At 34.3% G+C, this 21,838-nt stretch overlaps 1 protein-coding gene across 3 annotated transcripts; it reads right to left on the bottom strand.

The window, feature by feature from the left end:
• Positions 1 to 3,852: 3,852 nt before the first annotated feature.
• LOC120774128 (plexin domain-containing protein 2) lies at positions 3,853 to 21,419 on the bottom strand. Of its 3 annotated transcripts, XM_040103503.1 has the most exons (11): positions 21,294 to 21,418; positions 8,968 to 9,293; positions 8,788 to 8,913; positions 8,597 to 8,719; positions 8,186 to 8,378; positions 7,913 to 8,122; positions 7,685 to 7,836; positions 7,544 to 7,616; positions 7,085 to 7,464; positions 6,838 to 6,855; positions 3,853 to 5,740 (listed from the first exon to the last, which is right to left on the bottom strand). In XM_040103503.1, exons 1-11 carry the CDS (start codon positions 21,382 to 21,384, stop codon positions 5,672 to 5,674), a joined length of 1,761 nt encoding a protein of 586 aa, XP_039959437.1. In that variant the 5' UTR covers positions 21,385 to 21,418; the 3' UTR covers positions 3,853 to 5,671. The 3 variants fall into 3 exon arrangements, with proteins under 3 accessions (XP_039959437.1, XP_039959435.1, XP_039959436.1); XM_040103501.1 differs by having other exon boundaries at positions 8,788 to 9,293; positions 21,294 to 21,419; XM_040103502.1 differs by lacking the exon at positions 6,838 to 6,855 and having other exon boundaries at positions 8,788 to 9,293.
• Between the last annotated feature and the right edge of the window lie 419 nt (positions 21,420 to 21,838).

Raw genomic sequence — 21,838 nt, 5'->3', positions numbered from 1 at the left:
CATATGTATGTGTTTGTTGGTTCTTGATTTGCATAACGTAATGTGAATAAAACATTTGGATTTTATTATTTTGATATATGGGAAGTAGGCGTGGTTATAGTTCGACTTCACCCATTTGTACTTCTCAAATAAGATCGTCGGAGTAATGTTGCGTACTAAATTTTGTTGATATCGGTCCAGCAGGTCCTCAGATAGCACATTTCAGCTAAAGGCCACGCCTATTGTTCCATTTTGATACCGGATTTTTTTGTAGCCTTTCTATACTTTCTTAGATGTAAAATTTAGTGACTCTGTCGCATTTAATTATAGAGCTGTCGCACTTTTAGTAGTTTCAATACAGGAGTGAGCGGGGTTGTAAATTTGGTTGATTTTAGTTTAGTGGTTTGGGAGATATGTACACCGAATCCATTAAGGAGCCGGGTCATAGCCACTTGTTTAAATTTTCTAAATAATAAAGCTTTCTATCTTGTTGTGGAGTATAGCTATGGCATTTTTAGGTTTTCAATTAATGTTTTTTGTGGACGCGGCTGTGATCCTATTCCACTAATACGGCTGATATTGTATAGGAATGCGTACAAAATACGTTTAAAAAAATTTATTGAACCAATCGTTACAATTTTTTAAAGCGTCACGGAAGGCATTCTCCGGAATAGCCTTGGGAGCCGAGGTGCATGCTGCTTGGCTCCCCTCTATCGTCTCACAATGGTTGCCTTTCATCGGCCTTTTCAGGCAAGGAAACAAAAAAGTCGGCTGCGGAAGCGTTGGGATGCCAGCCTTGATTAGGTAGGATGTGTGAGCCGGGGCGTTGTCGTGGTGCAACTTCCAAGCGGCTGCGATGTCTTGTCGTACTCGACTGACCCCACCGTCCTCCGTCACAATGTCATGAACTACAGATTTTGATAAATTTAACATCTGGGCAATTAAACGAATACTTAGTCGACGGTTTAATTTCAAATTTCATGAGTCTCATTGTCGGTGTTTGTCGAAGCCGCAGGTCTCCCAGAACGGTTTTCATCATCGACCTCTTCCCGGCCCTCCAAAATGTCTTGGTACCACCGAAGCACACCACTTCTTGGTAAAGCAATATCTGGGTACGCCTGCTTGATCATATCAAACGTCTCTTTCGCAAATTTACCAAGTTTCGCACAAAGTTAATCGCGTACCTCTGCTCTAACGAACGCTGCATTTTCGGCTTGCACCACTCACAGAAAGACGTCGCGCGAAAATGTTTGTCCTGACTCTCCACGTCCTCGGAGACAATTGACCAGCCGCTCGTTCGTTAGCTAGGAACGCCCTCTACCGAATCCAGTCGGTGTGCGTACGCTCCAAAGTATAGTCGCGGCAGAAGAAAATCAGTCCTATTACTTTCCGGACAAGCCCTGTATACCAAGTATCTTCAGGATATCTCAGTTGAAAGAGTATAAGAAGAGGTTTTGGGACAATAATCTTCCAGTAATTTAATTGTAATCTATATTTCCGTTACGTTGTGCTAATAAGTCATGCGAATGTTATCCAGAAAATTGTTCACAAAGTTGATACGCAATATAAGGTGTCGTTGCTTCTGATCATTGGAGCCTTGTAATGAAAACACGAGCCATCGCAAATAAAAAATTCAAACATAAGTATCCTTAGTACAAAGGTGATCTTGTTATGTTAGTCAGATGTTATGTTAGTATCTAATGTTCGGTTCCACAAGAGCTCGATTTGTAGCAGTATACTAACACCGTTGAGACGCTATTCCGATTACGCTCGTTAACAATATCAAACTGCGGTCAAAGTGATGTGGGCCGAGTTTTTCCAATGATACTAAACAGGAATATCTAAGACAAACTTCTCCATGTCAAATATGTATAATTACTTAAATAATGAGTCAATAATAGTGTTAGCACTAACAATAGTATCGGTTGTGCAGCGACATTACACCCATCGATGGCAACGCACTTTCGGTAGTAATTGTCTTTTAATACTATCGGAACTATCGAGAATCTGTTATATAGGTACTTTTAGTACCGTATCGTATGAACTTATGTATTTTGTTGAGGTAAGTCTTTTTTTTATTGGTTATAGCCAAGTTTACAACAGCGCGACAGTCGGTCTTCCTTTTCGCTGTTTGGCGTCAACTGAATTCTAAGTGTAGCCAGGTCCTTCTCCTCCTGGTCTTTCAAACGGAGTGGAGGTCTTCTTCTGCTCCCCCGGCGGGTACTGCGTCGAATACTCTCTGAGCTGGAGTGTTTTCATCCAAGCGGACGACATGACCTAGCTAGCGTAGCCGCTGTTTTTTAATTCGCTGAACTATGTCAATGTCGTCGTATATCTCGCACAGCTCAGCGTTCCATCGACTATGATTTTCGCCGTTGGCAATGTGCAAAGGACCATAAATCCCCAGCAGAAGCTTCACGTGCATTTAGTCTCACTATACTAACCAACCCTTTGTATGCCTCACATAATCGGCTTTATCCTTACTTATTAAAAGTATTGTAGTAATCCCCGAATAATTTACAATTTCAAGTCGTCCGATACAACAATAACGCACTCTCGGTAGTATTTAATTTACAGTATCGAAAAACTCCCATATATACGATGTTTATACCCTGAACAGCGTATTTTAAGTTTGTCACGAAGTTTGTAACACCCAGAAGGAATCGTCGGAGACCCTATAAAGTATATATATAAATGATCAGTAGGTTGAGCTGAGTCGATTTAGCCATGTCCGTCTGTCTGTCCGTCGGTCTGTCTGTATATATACGAACTAGTCCCTCAGTTTTTAAGATGTCGTTTTGAAATTTTGCAAACGGCATTTTCTCTTCAAGAAGCTGCTCATTTGTCGGAACGGCCGATATCGAACCACTATAACATATAGCTGCCATACAAACTGAACGATCGGAATCAAATGCTTGTATGGAAAACTTTCACATTTGGCAAGATATATTCACGAAATTTGGTATATATTACTTTCTAAGGCAACAATATAATCTACGAAGAAATTGTTTAGATCGGTTAACTATAGCATATAGCTGCCATACAAACTGAACGATCGGAATCAAGTTCTTGTATGCCCAACTTTCACATTTGACAAGATATATTCTCGAAATTTGGTATATATTATTTTCTAAAGCAACAATGTAATCTCCGAAGAAATTGTTCAGATCGGTTAACTATAGCATATAGCTTCCATACAAACTGAACACATAGTTACTAACAGAAATGCATTTGTGAAGGGTATTTAGCTTCGGTGCAACCGAAGTTAACGTTTTTTCTTGTTTTAGGTAGTTCTTGTAATACACATATTTAATGAATTCACCTGTCACAAGTCGATAACAGCTCAATGTCGGAAAGTGTCTATCGCCAATGTTATGACATCGACCCGTTTACAGCAGGAGAAACCATTAACTAGCGATGGGGTCGGTTTTTGATAGTGCGCCGCCATAGTTCATAAATTTCGAGCAGAATTCTTGTAACGCTCTAAGGATTGTCTCCAACAAATATTTGGACCGCTCTAATGTGATTTCTCATCACCGAAATTAAATACAAGTTTTATTTTTTATCCATATCTAATCATTTTATCTTTATTTACGTTCATTTATTTAATATATTTGCAACCATCATTGACTTACAATTAAAATATATATGTGTAGGTTTAAAAATTTCGATATTAGTTTAAAATTTACACATGATTTACTTTCTAATACTTTTTTTTAACTATTTATGTATATAGTATAGTTTACAAGTTGTTTTCTGCTAAATTTTTCATACAAAAAGTGATTCTCAATTGCTGGTGTTTTAAGCTGATACACATATATTCCATAATAGCTATAACATACAAATATACTCGTACATAAGGCGTGTGTGGTGTTTTATATACTATACATTGTTGTTTTTCAAAATATTGTTTGCTAACACTAAGTGACGAATTGCTTTTAGTGAAAATATTTATTTTCGTATTCGGGATATATTAGAATTTCAGTTTAATTTTTTACTCAGTGGGCGCATTAATGGTGGCATTGTTGGACAATAATGTCTATAGAAACCACTCATACGAGCAATTATTTGATCAAAATGATTTTAGATCTGGTTTTCTTTCATGGCAATAAAAACCGATATCAAGTGTGTTAACATTTTTACCGTTACATGAATTTCTACTTTTAGACACAAAACCACACACATTTAAAAATGCAATAGTTAACCATTTGACGGCAAAATGTTTTTGATATGACTGTTTTTGGATACACATAATTATTCGGCAACTAACGACATTTTACTAATTTTCATAATTTATTTTTATTGCAATAATATAATATTAAGAATATGGGGAAAATTAAATAAAATAACTCGTCTTCACTAAGCGATGAATACGCTACAAAAATCTGCCTGCTTTTCCTTGCGAAAACCGTCGCTAGTCTTACTTCGCCATTAGCTGAAGAATTATTGTAACACTCTTACGAATTCCATAATTGCATTACAGAAGTACTTTTAATTTATGAAAATAAGGATCATTGTATGGAAATAAAGAATATTACAGACCAAAAAATCCATTGAGACCAAATTTTTAATTTTCGGATCATTGCTTTCGGTGCTCCGAATTTACGAAATATAATTTGAACCTTATAAATTATTTTTATTACACATCACCAAATAAAATTTGTAGTTAAATTGTTGAATTAAATGTATTTCAAAGAATTCAAGAAAGCTTTGAAACAGCCACATTAATCACTCTCTCTGAATGTATAATCAATGCTGCTTTTATACTTTCTGCAGGCAATCACTTTGTTTTTATTTTTAACATTTTTTTTTTTTGCTAAAGGCAAATACTTCCATAATGCAACTTGAAAACATGAGTCACAAATTGATTTCAGTCATGACTGTACACACGCTTTGTTATAATTGCACTGAAAGCTGACCCTAAGTCATTAACACTGTTTATTTATCGCATTCTTTTTTTCCTTATATAGTAGTGGTTTTAAAAATTATTATGTTTAAAATACGGCATATCTGCTTGATATTAAAAACTGTGCATAACCAATGTTAGATAAGAGAAGAGTTGATAATTTTATTAAAATATATTCACAATAATGCAAAAAAATTAAATAAAAACAAATTGTTTAAAAGTAAGGTTAAAAATATTTAAACAAACATTACAAATCTACGAACGAGAATTAAAATAAGTTTATTTATACAATTTAGCGCAGGTTCGCTTTGTAAAATTTATATATATATATTTTAATAAAACAGACAGTACAGAAAGCATTTACCTACAGTAGAAATGATTTTAGAATTGAAATATATATATATACTCTGCAACATCATCTTAGTTGTAATTTACCTCATATGTTGTCACGCTTGTAAGCAGAAGTTGTCTTTTCAAATATACTTTTCTGTGTTTTACATTTTAGTTATCTTTAAAGCGTGTTCCCTCTAAAGTTGAAACTGATTTAGTGGAAAGTAAATTGTTGATCACGGTGCAATGCAATAAAACACAAATAAACGATATTTTCTTCTGAATACATTCACTATAGTACCAATAGATTTCATAAAGTTATTAATAAAAGTACAGAGATAAAAATTTAACTTAATTAACGAAATGTCTAACTTGCTCAAAACATGCAGCAGCATTTGAAGATGCTTTTGAAGCATTCTATGACGCTGAGAAAAGGGTGGGACATTTATAAATACATTACATATGAATCGTTGCCGCTGTGTAACGCGCCTCACCACGTCTCCATGACCATTGACTTGGGCGGTACTGAAACGTGATAAGAAATTGATATTTAGTATAGGGTTGCAAGTAAGCAACAGACATTAGTGGCTTTGTAATTATGATTAATGCTTATGCATCAGCGTAAAATGGATTAATTAAATAATAATTAAATAATGCATACAAATTAGTTTATTTTAATAATCTTTTTTAGTGCCAAAGTGAAAAGACATCGTGTGAAAACATCTGTCACCACAGCAACATTTTTAATGACTAAGCTGAATATTTATAATCTCGCAACATGTTGTACAGAGTGTAATAGTTTTGCCAATCGTAGATGGGGGGGCATTTGTGGTATGAAAATATTTGAAAAGTGGTCCGCCGCCTAATAAGTTTAATGTACATACCTCAAAAAAAAAAAAATGTAGCTATACCAACGAAAGTTGGTATATGACACAAAGGAATTCAAAGGGGCCAGAGTCAAATGTGAATAATGGGCGTGGCATCGCCAACCATTAGGTGAAATCCTATAGCTCAGGACCCCATTTTGGTGTACAACATTAATATTTTTAAGTTAGTTCGAAAATAGGCGAAATCTTTCATAACTCGAAGTTCTCTTGAATTGACAATAACGTTCAGAAGTCAAAATGCATAAAAATTTCCTTCCATAAATCGAAATTATAAATTGTTACGTGATCCTCTAAGTCGCATTTTTTCGGGGAAATCCCACTTTGCAAACAGCTGGTCTCGTAGAAGACGCCGCACGTATTTATAACTTCAAATGTTACTATTACAGACTTCATTGAGGGGTACAGTGAGATTTCCTTAGGGTGATTCGGGTTAGGGAAGTTCAACTGTATAACAATTTTAAAGACCATCTGACCTCTTTTACAACGTATAATCGAATATGCTGTTTGGACGCGTTCAAGCCATAATGAGAGGACTATTCGACTGTTACGGACAAGGCACAAAATCTAAACATGTTCTCATAAGAAAAATGCTTAATGTCAAAATGAAAAGAAATCAAAAATTAATGCAATTACATAAAGATAAGGGATCTCACATAACTAATCAGTTTACTTTGCTTAACAAGAAATGAAAATTGTCGTTATGTGGTGAATGATACAATGGAAACTTGTACAAACCTGATGCAAGTGCTTTGACTGCATGTAAATATAAAATGAAATAAATATATATTGTAAGTCAATATGTAGAAGATTACTATTAAACAAAAATATTCATACTTTGATATTTTTTGCTGTATGTACATATATAAATAAAAATCAACATATATTTTTAAATTATATTCAATTAGTTTTTCCTTCTATTAAAAAGGTATCTAATGTTTAATTTATTTGGATCGATTTCGTAAATGTGTTAAGCCGTACGTACCTGAATAAGAAGTTGACCGCTTTTAGTGTGTGGATTTCTGTACGCATAAAACACCCATAGCACGACTGTTAGCACTAGGCAGATGGGCACCAAAAAACCAAGAGCCAACCCCATACTTTTCGGCTCGGCGTGTGATTCCAAAGCTTCATTCGTTACTTTCGCCGCATGGTTGTCATCATGCACTGGAGTAACCGTTACGCTATTCGTGTCACTTACGTGCGTGCTGCTTTCATGTTGGTTGTTGTTAACATTTTCAGTGGGCACATTCGTTGGAGTAGTGTTCGTACTGGCATTAGTGTTGCCGCTGTCCATTGCATTGTTACCTTTCTGACCAAGGGCAGGGCACGCAGATATATCAACGATTTGAGTACGATCACATCCTTTTCAATATAAAACAAAACAAAAAATATAAATTTAATGGAAGCATTTATAAAGCAATTCACATTTAGCAGGTTATACCTTTATGTTGCCACTCTTGCTTTTTACGATCTGTGCCGGTTGAACACCTATTTAGCGTTGGACACCATGCGCACTTAAAGTAATTGGACATAAACAATTTAGAATTTAATTTGATCCAGTGGATATGAAGTTAAAACTTACATCAAATGAAGTCTTGTGATTTATGCAGGCTGCGCAGTCTTTATAATCTAGGCAAGTCGGAAGGGCTTGTAAGTAAATGATAGTTGCATTCGATATGCCATTATTAGACAAATTTATGCGATGATATTCATAAATAGTTTTCCTGCGTGTGTCTAAATGTGAAAAAATATATTTTAATGGTCTGCTTGAGTGAACATTACATATGTCCCTACGAAATAGTTTACTTACAGAAAACGGTCTTGTCAATTATGTAAGCGTCAGAAAGACCCACTTTAACGGGATGCTTATCGTCTTGAATGGCATTAATATCGATTGGAACATAGTAGTAAATGAAAACAATATTGCCATTTTTATGGAGCGTTGCGCTAAAGGTGAACTTTCCTACGTCTTTTTTGTCTTGCAGCGAAACTTTCTCCCAAATTACAGTGAAGGCAGTGCCTTAAACGTCAAAAAGAAAAGTTAAATCAGTCGTGGTCTACTATTGTGTATTTGATTACATACCGTTATCCCTAGTGCGAACAAATGATTCATTTGATAAACTTGTGTCGAAGTTAGCCATTAACGGTGCAATATACTGCGTTGCCGCTAGCCAAGAGTGCACATAATCACCAGTGTAGAGGAAGCCGCCAGTCGCTACCGTAATATTTCGAACGGGATGACCATAAAAGGGGAAGTCGAAGCTCAATTCGACAGTCTAAGTAGCAAAATATATAACATAAAAAAACATTTCATTTGATATTTATATATGAAATGCAAATTACATTTTCATCTTAATACAGATAAATCTTATTGACTATATGTTAGTATTAAATCAAAATATCATAATAGTTGAATAAGTAAAGCCTTTTCGTGGCATCTGCAAAATGATCGCATCGTTGGCTATTATATCAGTTATAATAATTTTAATCTTACCATAGCACGACGATGGGATTGCGAGAGCATGGAATTGAATGTAGAGTTCTTGACAGATTCCCATACTCGATCTGCTTCTGCCTGGTCGACATAAATGGAGCTGTTATAGTAGATGTGGTGGTCCTATCGAAAGAATGTAAGAAATTAATTATCCAAAGCTGTTACTGTTGTTTTGCAAGCAAACTACTTACATTGGTAGAATTGACTGTGTAATTAGTTTTTTGGATTTCACTGAGAGTTTCGTTATCAGGCACATCAACGTTATCTATAACTTTTTCTTCTGGCGTTTCAGTCGGCAGATCAATGGCCTTAGATTCCTGCAATAATGTGGAATTTTTAGCTACCGTTGGCAAGGCAGCCGCAGCACCTACCGTTGGCTGAATGGAAGCGGAAACAATCGTAGTCTTTGGCTGTGACAACTGTAAGCCTGCATCCTTCCGCTGGCCAGTACCGTTTACGCCTAGCAGGGGCATGTCGGCTGCTTTATATGGCACCACAATCGATGATATATTCGATGGTGCGGCGGTTTCCACTGGTTTTTTGACATCACCGATCGTCGCATTTGCATTCTGTGGCACACTCTCATACTGATTTTTAGCATAAATTGTCGGTGCGTCGCGCTTCTCACGTAATTTCACCAAAGCAATATGTGCGTCATAATGCGAACTTGATTCCGGCGACACCCTGTACAGCTCAGCTGGTTAAAGAAGGGAGTAATAATGTTTGTTTCAATTAATTAAACTATACTTAAAATTGTAAATTGTTATTATTTTGTTATTATTTAAAAATTTTGTTTATATTTAAAATACTTAAGTGTAAAGACTAAGAGCATGCATTTTATCTACAATTGAAATGGCTTCTTGGTATGCAGCAAAAACATATACTGCTGGCCAAGTAATTAAAACCGATTTTCTTTTGCAAGTTTTGATTGTTAATATAACTTTTATAGAATGTTTACAACAATTTTTACTCTTTTTTTCCTTTTAAGTGTTAGAAAATCAATTTTAAATACAATAAAACACTAACGACTGCTGAAAAAAAGGTTTCTAATTATCTGGCCACCAATGCATTTATGTATTTGCAATTGTCAATGTACGCGGTTGACGCGAAATCACTTTCATAATATGCAACAAATAGAAAATCGATATTTTGCGCGAATATGCGTTTAGATATTTATAGGCAACTATTTCTAAGGCGACATACACTATATTCAAAAATAATGTAAACCCTACTTAAACACTATACTCTTTATATGTATGAAAATGCGTGAAGCGTTTAAAACCGAAAGAGAAGCATGAAACTAGCAAAACACAATCTTGTTTATGCGTTCTATCTTTCTAGGGACCTTTAATGACCTTTGGACTAAAAATCCGTAACGGAAAAGTGGAGCGACGCTTAGGCAAGGAATGACCATTGTTTCGAAGAACCGATTTGTAATAAACCGAGTTTTTTGTTCTGCCCTAAAAAGGAATTTAAAATGTCACAAACTAGAAATAAATTCAGAGTAAATACACAAATTAGACTCTTTGCTTGTAGAGGCACTTTAAAATGTTTCTAAAAATTTAGGTGATCACACTTTTTAGAGAAGTTTTTAAGCAATAAATTACACAGTCTCGCACTCACACCCGAACTGTGTGAGAAATCGACCATTGCCGCATATTTTACTTGAAAACAGTGTAGCGAGTTTTTTAGTTAAAAATTTTAAACTATAAATCATATATATATAAATATATTTTTAATTATAAATAAATTATAAATATATTTTTAATTATAATTAATTATTGTGATTAAAAAATTTGTATTTAAATGGAAATTAAATTATTTTGTAATGTATGATTTGCAACCCTGCTTAAACGTAAATAAATTAAACTAGTAATAACTAATAAGGGTAATAGTGCCCATACACGACACACAAATCCATTTTGCGTCCGTTCTTCACAGAGTTAACATGTGCGACAGGCAAGCGGAACATTTCTTGGAATTTATTTCTAATGTAGCATTTTTATCTATTTCATGGAATTTCGTTAATAAGTTATTCCAACTTTTATTTTTCTTACACTATGTATGTATATATGAGCGCTTAGGCAAAAAGCGAAAACTTTGAGGCGTGATTTCTCGGTTTTTCATTTTTACGATTATTCTTAATTGGCGGGCAGGACAGAAAAAAAAACTAAACGTCGTATGGAATTAGGGCAAAGTTTATTATCATTGACATAAAAATATCTTATATTTAAACTAAAAAAAAATATTAAGAAAAGTCAAGTTTTAACATATTTTTAAACAGCATAAAGTAAAATTCTTTTGATCAAAAACCTCTACTTATTAAATTTTTAATAAAATTTTGAATTTTACACTTTTTTTTGGAACTTTCTTAGTTTAACTAGAAGATAAATTAATAAAAAATATGAATCTCTTTGAATTTTTTGGTTCCGATAGAAATTGCGACCTGCATCCTGGCCGCCGTCCGAAAAATGTACATGAGAGATGCATCGGGTAATTGCTTCCCAAAGGCAGAATATCAAAGATTTCGTATCCAAAAAATTTGTGAAAGATGTTCAAATATATAACTATAAAGCCTAGAAATTTCGCTTGAATCAATAATTTGTTTCCCTCCCAAAAAAATCCTCAAAAAATCGATTTTTGAAGCCTCGAAAGCAGGCTCTCCCCTTAACTCTTGCCATTGTCCGCGATCTTCACTGTTCGGCGACACGAGAGAAATGAGATTTTGTGCGCCGACAACGCCATACACGATAAACATGTTCGCGCACCGATCGTAAAAAATCAAACAATTTCGCGAACATGGATCGGTACGCGAACAAGCCCATACACGATAAACCGCAAGCGCACACATACCGATCGAACGCACTTGTGTGCTCGTGTATGGGCGCTTTAACTGATATTATCTTTAGCTTCTGTTGATACATATGTAACTAAATATAGTGCCTCACAAAAATATTCGGAAAATATATTTTTTTAGTAAAATTAATGCGAAAATATTTTATTTCGGAAACTTTATTATTACTTTAAAAAAACTTTGTACTCTGACTTATAATATAAATCAAAACTTATTTTAAACAAATAAGGAAGGCTAAGTTCGAAAGCAACCGAGCATTTTATACGCGAAATACTTCAAGGTGTAAAACCAATCATATAAATTGAAGTCTGCCGTATGTTCGAAAATCCTGATATTAGTTACTTTATATGTTTTCGGCTAATGGCGAATTGTGGACGTGGCAGTGGTCTGATTACGCCCAGCTACGAACTCGAAATTTTGCAAAAGTGACGTTATCATTGCTGACGTTCTAAGCAATCAGTAGAAATTTATGTTGTGTGAATAAAAATTTTGTATTTGGTATCCGGTCATTTTGTCTTTGCTTGTGAAAAATATGTTGAATTGTGAAAATGAAATATCAAAAGAAAAAATTAATATTCAATCTTCGGAAAAATTAATATTCAATCTTCGGAGATATCAAAATTTACTAATAGAAGCGTTTCAATCATTCACAGAAAGCAAAGGAATTCGCTGAAGTTGGGGCAGCGATCAGGGAGGCCGGAAAAACTTCAAAGTCGTGATAAAGCCGTTATCGTGAAAAAAATTAAAGAAAATCGACGTCCAGCTCCCGAAATTAATCAAAGCTTCGCTCAGTATGCTGGAATACGCAGGACGCTTAGGGCTGCTGGCTTATGGGCAACTCCGCGAATAACGACGCTTATAGGTTGAAAAAAAAATAGAAAGAAGCGTCTATCCACATATGAGAGCGTGACAAAAACGTGTCTGTAACTCAGAATTATATTTATACTGAAAATGCTAAATACGAGCCAATGTTAGCCAGGAGTGATGGCATGACATTTATCCCATTAGTTTCCGTTGAGTTAGCCCAGACGACCCCAACACAGATCACAAATCAGAGATTATTTGAACGAAATATTACCAAAGTAGTGTCCGTGTCCGGTTATCGGAACGCACTCATGTCATAGTAATTGGTTTTATATAAAAATATTAATGAAAACGTTCTGTTCATGAAATTTGTCCAGTTATGGGAACGGTCCGGTTATGAGGACTATCCGTATTGAGAAATTTCAATTCAATTATGGACTTCCCTTATAAGAAATTACTGAAATCAAATATAACTATTCACTAATACTTAGTTCATTTTGCATACTGAATTTCTATATGCTAACCACCATAATATGTTTTACGAGATCTGAAAGCCTCTGTAGCTAGTACTCCTTATGTATAATGTATAATAATAATTGTATTATTATTTTACAAATAATAAATAAATAAATAAAATGTTTTACGACTAATATATTTTATTGCAGGGTAGCCACAGAGTTAGGGTGTTCCAAAATACTATGCTTGTGCATATATACAAGTTAACCTGAAACCTGACACAGCTGCCTAACGGCAAATATGAACAATAAACTGCATCTGCAACTGCAGACCACACCATGCGCTCTATTCGCGGCTTAATTAGATATGATGTTTATTTAAGTTTCGAATAAGCGCATTTCAATATTCTGATATTTCATTAAGTGATAAGCTCAGCACACTTTGTGCTATGAAATGCAAGATTGCCAATTGTAAATATTACCTTTTAATTCACCATTATATGTAAGTGATTACACGAAATAAATAATATTTAAAAATAGCTTAAAGGCTATAAAAAATATATTTTTTGTTGTAATTTAAAAGAAGAATATAATTTACATTCTTCATAGGTTCAAATGGTTAATTGGGTATTCGCAAGTTTGTAGTAAACGCAAATCAGTCATAACAAACCTTCCAATATATATTTATATTTATTGACATCAAGAGAAATAATATAGAAACTGGCAAAAAAACCCCCTTTTAAAAAATTTAAAGTAAACGTTATGATATTCCTGACGTATCTAATATCTTATAAGAATTCACAAAAGATCGATTAACCTCAGGAAGCGTAAAGTGCCACATACAAGTCTTAATTGAAACAATTGATTTCAGTTACGAAACGACAGTATGTGTATAAGCATGTGTAGTATTATATTTATTCTTGTTTCTTTGTATATATGTACAACTGTGTTCGAAATAAAAGCAGTGACTTGAACAGCACCTGCATTGGTCAGTCAAAAAATGACGGAACATATTGTGGTCCGATGAAACAAAAATTGTTTTATTTGGTTCCCAAGGACGCCGATAGTATGTACGAAGGCCAGTAAACCCTGCATTTAATCCTAAATATGTTTCACGGACGTTAAAACATGGAAGTGCCAAAATCAATGTATGGGAGTGCTTGTTTTACTATGGTACAGGTCCGTTATTTTGGATTAAAGAAAACATGGAATGCAAATTGTAGGTTGAAATAATGGAGTCGACTATGCTACCACACGCTGAATGGAAAATGCCGTTGAAATGGGTCTGTCAACAAGATAACAACCGCAAATATACATATCAGCAGGTTGGCAAACAATTGGTTTGCTCTAAATGGAGTTGAGGTTATGGATTGGCCAGCTCAGTCACCGGACCTTAATCCAATTGAGAATCTCTTTGCAGAGATCAAAGAAGCTGTAGGAAAAGATATTTCGTCAAATACGAAGCAATTAAGGAGTACTGTGAAGAAGGCGTGGAAGGCCATACCTCACGAGAAATGCAAGCGCCATGCCTAGGAGATGCGCAGCTGTGTTATCCAACAACGGTCATTCGACGTAATACTAATTGTTTAAACTTTATTTTATATTATTATAATGAATTAATTGATTTTTGATGTAAAATCCTCAATTTTCATTTACAAACTTTTTTATTTACTTAAAGAAGAACTTTATCTTATTCTTTAAAGAAATCATATTTCTTTTAAGCTTGAATATGAGCAAATTAAATGCAATAATAATAACCCATAATAAAAATCAATTACGCGATTTTTTTACTTCATTTCAATTCTTCGTTATGCCACTGCTATTATTTCGAACACAGTTGTATAATTATATTTACATATGTATCTATAGGTATGTAGTAGGAAATTGCATGGGTATCCAAGAAAGCCAATATTTTGCTTTCTACTGTGAAACCCAGAATTGAAAAAGGCGTGGTACATAATTGCCTTAAGGGGTCAGTAGGGTAATCTTTTTCAATTTTTTTTCTGTTCCCTTATACCCTTAAAATTAACGTAGAAACCCACTTTACCATTGGAATGTTTAGAAAAAGGCCCAAAAATAATAATCTCGCTCGACGTTCGGAGCGCTCGGAGTGCACACCTCAAACTTTAAACGCGTTTTTCTCAAGCACACGCTTTTTTAAACTGGCGGACATTATTCCGGTCGAACTACACAGCCGATTTGCTTAATTTTTTTTTTAATGTTCACAAAACGCCTGGCTATCGTCCCTATATTTATACCCTGAACAGGGTACAATAAGTTTGTCACGAAGTTTGTAACACCCAGAAGGAATCGTCGGAGACCCTATAAAGTATATATATGTATAAATGATCAGTATGTCGAGCTGAGTCGATTTAGCAATGTCCGTCTGTCTGTCCGTCGGTCTGTCTGTCCGTCGGTCTGTCTGTATATATACGAACTAGTCTCTCAGTTTTTAAGATGTCGTTTTGAAATTTAGCAAACGGCATTTTCTCTTCAAGAAGCTGCTCATTTGTCGGAACGGCCGATATCGAACCACTATAACATATAGCTGCCATACAAACTGAACGATCGGAATCAAATACTTGTACGGAAAACTTTCACATTTGACAAGATATATTCACGAAATTTGGTATATATTATTTCCTAAAGCAACAATGTAATATCCGAAGAAATTGATCAAATCGGTTGACTATAGCATATAGCTTCCATACAAACTGAACACATAGTTACTAACAGAAATGCACCTGTGAAGGGTATTTAGCTGCGGTGCAACCGAAGTTAACGTTTTTTCTTGTTTTTTATAATTTATTGTCAATGTTATGACAAAATTTATGTAAAAAGCATGGGGAAAAATTAAAAAAAAAAAACCTTAATTATTTTTTTATTTATCAACATTTTTTCATGATTCTAGTAGGGACGATAACCATTCACGTACTTTTTAAGAATAAATTGGGTTTTTGTGTTTCAAATGATCCAAACATGAGAAATCGTGTCCGCCAGTGAAAAGTTTGTTTATACACTCCAAAAGTTTGTTTCATACCCCATCATGTGTGAAAAAAGTTCTATTGTAGAATACAAATTTCTATGAAAAAAATGTCAATAAAACAAGCCAGATTACCCTACTGACCCTTAACGTAAACTTGTTTCTTGAAAAATTTACAGAAAACTCTCTAGCCACATTAACCCAAACCCTACCCTAATAACCTATAGCAAAACGATATGTTATCTAAGAACGGAAAACATTTACACAAAAGTCATTACCATTTCAACCGAATTTTGCACACTGTACATAAAAATATCGTAGATATTTATCTAAAAAAAAAAATAAAAAACAAGAAAGTAGTAAGTTCAAGCGCAACCATACTTAAGATAGGCTCCCAATTTCTAAGGATTACAGGTGTATGAAATATTTAAGGCTTCACTAGGCGAGATTTTTAAACGATTGTTTTAATTCGGTGCACCAAAGTAATTTGGTGCCTATAGTTATTACAAAGTCAATCTATTCAATAAAAATATAATAAATACCGATCTACCAAATTGTATTTGCACATATACACTCTGATTTCCTCAGTCCCGAACAATATTCAAATATAATACTATGTATATGCTTCATAAAAGCACAATTAAATCTTATCAATTTTTTTCATTCATTTTAGCCCGGTTATATTATTTTTGAGAATACAAAAAATTTCGTCCACATCGGCCATGTATTTACTGAGAATAGTAATATTTTGATTTATTAGCACTTACAGGCGCTATGAATATAGCGATATAAACAGTCTAATACCATTTAAAATTTGTGAGATTAAATTTAATTATTTCCTAATTAAAAATTCTAAGTAATCAGTTCCGTATATAAAATATAACTGTATATCTATTGTGGTTTGATTTCGAGCAAATAAACAAGATTTGATACTAAACATATTAAGTGCATTAAAAACATAACTTTGCAACGAAGTCTCCATATCACTAAATATGTACATATACAGTTGCGGTCAAATTCTTAGTCGCGATAATACTTTTTTTTAGAAATGTACATTAAAATCCGTTAGCTCCAGATGCCGACATGAAAACATGCAACGAATTGTTTCGCTTGCCTTGTTGTTTTTGTTACAATTGGGGGATTTTTTACTTCCAAAGCGTTTTCGGTCCGCCAAAATCTTAGTAGTGCGTAAATGAAATGTTTGAAAAACTAAAATTTTCCCAAAATTTTAATGAAAACTTAAAAATAACACTCATTTATTTATTTGAAATTTTTATTTTTAACGTTAAAATTTTAATGTTCATTTAGCATTGTCGAAAAATAAGAATCGGACGACCGAGAAACGCCCCTTGAGAAAAAAAATTGATTTCTGGGGGCAAAACTTATGTCGAAGTCCAAAATATTATTGGTTGCTGTTGTAGTTGTTGATTTAACGGTTTCTCAATCCCCGTTAGGATGGTAAGGGTTATCTGTGTTGTCGTCGACGTCATCTAACAGGAGGCCTAGGAAACGTGCTGTTTCGACGGGGTCGGACCAAAGAGAAAAGGGTGTTAGATGAGTGGGGTTTGCAGGGCATGCAAAGAGGTGGTCAGTGTCATGCGGAGACTCGTTACATGCAGGACATACATTGGGTATGTCAGGGTCTATTCTGGATAAGTAGGAGTTTAACCTGCTACAATATCCAGAACGAAGTTGCGCTAGGGTCACTCGCGTTTCTCTCGGCAACTCGAGCTCTTCGTCTGCGATGGGTGGTGGTTTGACTCCAAGAACGCCATTCACGGGAAGGGAGTCGGTGAAGGTGTTGATGGCTCCACTGTGAATAGCGGTCAGTACCTGTCGAAAGTCAGTTGCGTCCGAAGTCCGGTCGGCGTACTGTACTGTACGACGTGAAGGAGCATCGACTATTAAAGGTTACACCTAAAATCTTAGGGTTATTGACAGTCGGAATCCCATCGCCATCGACTGCAATATTAAGTTCAAGTCTATACTCCTTCGTCCAGTTCGTAAAAATGGTCGCTGTGGATTGGGTGGGGGAAAGTGTGAGGTTCCGTGCAGTGAGGAAACGAGTAAGGTCGGAGAGGTAGTTGTTGTTGTGTTTTTTTTTTAAGTCAGAGTGGGAGCTATGTTGCCTGTTTGAGCTCCTGGGGACAGTGGAGGTGGTCTGTTGGTGAGTGGCGTCGCGGCGCGCGAACTATGTGCAGATTGCACAGCCGTAGAGGCTAGTGTCGCAGTATTACGTAGGCAACATGGGGTCACGTAACTCGTGGTCCTCTCCCTGTGAGTCTTAAGACCTGAGCAGGTCTTAAGATGGCTCCATCCATTGCATGTATTACACCTGACCGAGTTGAAGTTTGGATAGAGCCTTTTTGCACAAACGCAGCAGAAAAATTCCTCTGGGCCCGCCTTGGACTTGATGCCAGCACGAGTCAGGAGGATACGGAGCAACCCTGATGCAAGGCATTGCACCAGTGACAACAAACACAAATTAACACTTACCGATCCAAACGGGGTTAGATCGCCGAAAAAACCGTCCTTGGTCAGATGAAATCCGTGTCAATTCCGGTGCGTAGAACCGGCTGTCGTGTTAATTGGTTGCTCAACCACAATGATACGTAACGCTATCAGGTACCAACCCAGTAGTAAAAAAAAACGTGAAAGGAACACAGCAATGTCAGAGAGAAAAGACATTGTCAGATACTCAAATCAGTTTTCTTTTGCGGTTGCTACAGAAGAAAAGATGCCTTTAATGTAGCTGTAAATATTGAAACTGTACGCCAGCGTTCGCGCGATCACGAGCTGACTGCCCACAGTCCAAGGAAAATGTTACTGTCTAAAACGCATGTTGAACAAAGACTTCGACTTGAACTTCTAAATTGGTCTTCGACAAAATTGCGGAACATTTTATGGTCGGACAAATCGAAGATTGTTAAGTATGGCGGAAAATGACGCGTCAATGTGTAAGACGTCCACCCAATACCGAATACCAGCCGAAATATACAACAAAAGCGGTAAAACATAGAGGTGCGAGTATCATGGTTTGGGCATGCTTTTCTCGGCAAAGTGTAGGATCCATTTATTGGATTAAGGAAAATTTGGACGTTCCAGCAGGACAACGATCCCAAGCATACAAGTAAAGTTGGACAAAATTCATAAAAACACAATATTCAATTTGCTACACTATTAAGTTTTGGCCGGCGAAATTTCTGATAAATTTTTTTTGATATACTAAATTTATAATTATTTGAAATTGGTTAACCAATGAGTTTTTTGTGATTTGTTTTACTTACTGTTAGGGCTTTTATGGTATAAAATATTTTTTTTAAAGATATCGCATTATTTTTTAACAGTTTATCGTCTACGTTTACGGACTAATAAGAATTTGACTGACCGCAGCTGTACTTATATTATATATTAAGATATGTTAATATTACAAATACATATGTATATGTATGTATGTACATATGTACATTTGTATATGTACACATATTTACATACATAATTATAACTATATATTTTTTATTATAATAACTAAACTAGAAATATGAGAATTTAGTGTAATAACCAACATAACATTATTTAAAAGAGAAATTAGGATTAATCTTTACATAAGAGAGGGTCAGTGTAAGTGAAGAAGTAAAAACATAAATATGTGCAGAATTATAGACCTTTGTATAAAGGTGATCGAACAGAACTACAATTAATTCATATAATACAATCGTAAGCTTAATTTTCTACAAATTTTTGCTAATGTGAATGGCAAGTATAGACGAGGTCGAATTACAAATGTATGGATTCAAAATTTTGATATTATATTTTTTAATTTTTAAATACCAATACACCATTCTCCAGTGTATAAAGGAGTTGTAGCAACAAAAAATGTAATTTTGGATTCATCACACAAAATCATGCAGCCATAAAATACTTTTCTCGTCCAAAAATAATTTTTTTTTTTTCAATGAATATTAGAAGTAAAAACCAACTGTTACAGAGTTAACCGATCCAAAGTAATGGAAAGGCCCAACAAATAGAGAAAATATTATTGTACATACATACATACATATTTTTGCTAAACAAAGCGATACAAATATACTTAGAAAGAGTAAACGACTCAGCGTCACGAAATAATTTAAATGAGAAAAATAACGCTTAATCTCTGAATTGAGCCGAGTACTTTCAAGAATTTATAAACAATTTTATTTTTGCAAATATTGCTTGGATTAGTTTGTTTATCTGTCACACGCATTCTGCAATACTGATAACAGTCAGTTAATGAGAAAAGTTAAGAAATTATATTCCTGGAAATTCTAATAAGTTTTAAAAAAAATCTTATCTTGGAACCAGACCTTGATATTCTAATTTCAAAATGTTCCGATTTAATATGCTGGAAATTGTCAAATTCAGAGCATTGTTGCGTATCTTTTGTATCCATTGGTCAGAACAAGTGATCGATTTTAGATTTAAGGAACTAGGCACAACATTTACAAATTGATTTCGCACCAATATTGCTGTAATGCATTTTTTTTAACATACTATACATACGAATATTGTGGTAAATAGAGCATAAACTGTAAGAGTATTTTCTACTTAAGCATTCGTGTATCCATGCCTTGTAATTGCTAAGGCATACTATGTACATACAAGTGTATATTCTTTTAGGATTGCTTCCCAATTAAATCTAAAATTTCTCAAAATTTTGTTATTAAATTTTGTTGAACCATCACCAAACCTAAACTTTAAATTGTAATGTGTTCAAAGAAATCTGTTTCCCAAACTCTCACAGAAAAATTGTTTCATGCCTGATATTTTTCACATTGATATGTCTAAAAACAAAAATTTCCCGCAGTATTGTTATCTTATTTATCATTCAGTGCAATTATAAAGGAATAAATACAGAGTTCAGTTTCATGTCTGAACATACATATGATACTTATAAGCAGAAATGTAAACTGATTAACAAAGAAAAGAATATTGTTAATAAGAGACAGAAAACAATCAGCAACGTCACCTGTTTTATAAATGGTAATGTGTTATTAAAATGCGCCTAAAACAATGAAATGTGACTATAAAATATTATTATTATTTAAATAATCAATGGATTTAGATTATTTATTTTATAGATTGTTTTCAATATTGCAACCAAACCACATAGAGCTATTCACGAGATTAATTACACACATTAATTCTAAGAATTATTAGAAAAAAACAACTACTGAGAACACTACTCTTACAAATAGTTATTATATTAATTTCCGAATTATGTCAACATATTTACAAAGAAAAAGTGAATTTGTATACTAGGAAGCCATTCTGTAATAACTGTCATTTCTATTATTTTAGTGTTTTATAGAAATAGAATTTTCCCACTATCTCCGCAACCACAAATAAACCAAATCATCAAACCTTAAAAAGGTCTAATTCTTTTTGTATTTTTATTGTCATTTTGCGTTTAATGCAATCATATTATTTTTTGCTTTCATCATTTCCTTATTCACCTAATTTTACACCAACACATCTTAATATTTTCACTTTTAATTAGTTATTCGAATTATGGCGTGGATAAAAATTACTGAAGTTGATTTAAACTTGTAAATGTGCACTTACTTCCATCAAATTTATTGGCTGTACCCGAATTAAATATAGAAATTAGAAATAATAGTGCTCCAACACTGAATAAAAATTTACTTTTCGTCATGTCTATTTGCTTGATAATCTCCAACTGAGGTGAAATTGCAATGATTTGGCAAGTGCTGTTCGTTTATTTCTAAAATCTTGCCAGACGTTCGCCAGTTACTCTGTTCATTGATTTTACAAAGCGCGTTTCCGCTGTTTTTGTATTATATTACTCGATTCAAATACTACATAAATTCTTAATTTTTTATACGATACATATTTTTAGCTCATACGGGTATGGGAATACCGTAAAAACATACGGGAAAAATATTAAAAACTTTTATTATAACAGTACGGTAGGACAAGAAAGAATTACAAATACTGTGTTCATACACAGAAAGTTTTGTTGCAGCAACTCGTTGGCTGTGTTAAAGAAAAAGCTACTAGGAACAACGAAAGACCTATAAACGTATAGAAGTATTTTTAATTTGACAATTATGTATTATAAATAATTTTTGAACTACGTAAAGAGTTTA

The sequence above is a fragment of the Bactrocera tryoni genome, chromosome 4, assembly GCF_016617805.1.
Source record: "Bactrocera tryoni isolate S06 chromosome 4, CSIRO_BtryS06_freeze2, whole genome shotgun sequence".
In the NCBI taxonomy this organism is placed as follows: Eukaryota; Metazoa; Arthropoda; class Insecta; order Diptera; family Tephritidae; genus Bactrocera; species Bactrocera tryoni.
Note: the sequence above shows the minus strand (reverse complement) of the source record. Positions and strands in the feature narration are given on the sequence as shown.

What these genes read in the sequence shown, in the direction of transcription:
- LOC120774128 (XM_040103501.1), bottom strand. Translation starts at nt 21,384, where the DNA reads ATGACGAAAAGTAAATTTTTATTCAGTGTTGGAGCACTATTATTTCTA. An exon ending in ACACAGTCAATTCTACCAAT is followed by an intron (nt 8,720 to 8,787) that starts GTAAGTAGTTTG and finishes TTCTTTCGATAG; the next exon opens with GACCACCACATCTACTATAA. An exon ending in TGTTCGCACTAGGGATAACG is followed by an intron (nt 8,123 to 8,185) that starts GTATGTAATCAA and finishes TTGACGTTTAAG; the next exon opens with GCACTGCCTTCACTGTAATT.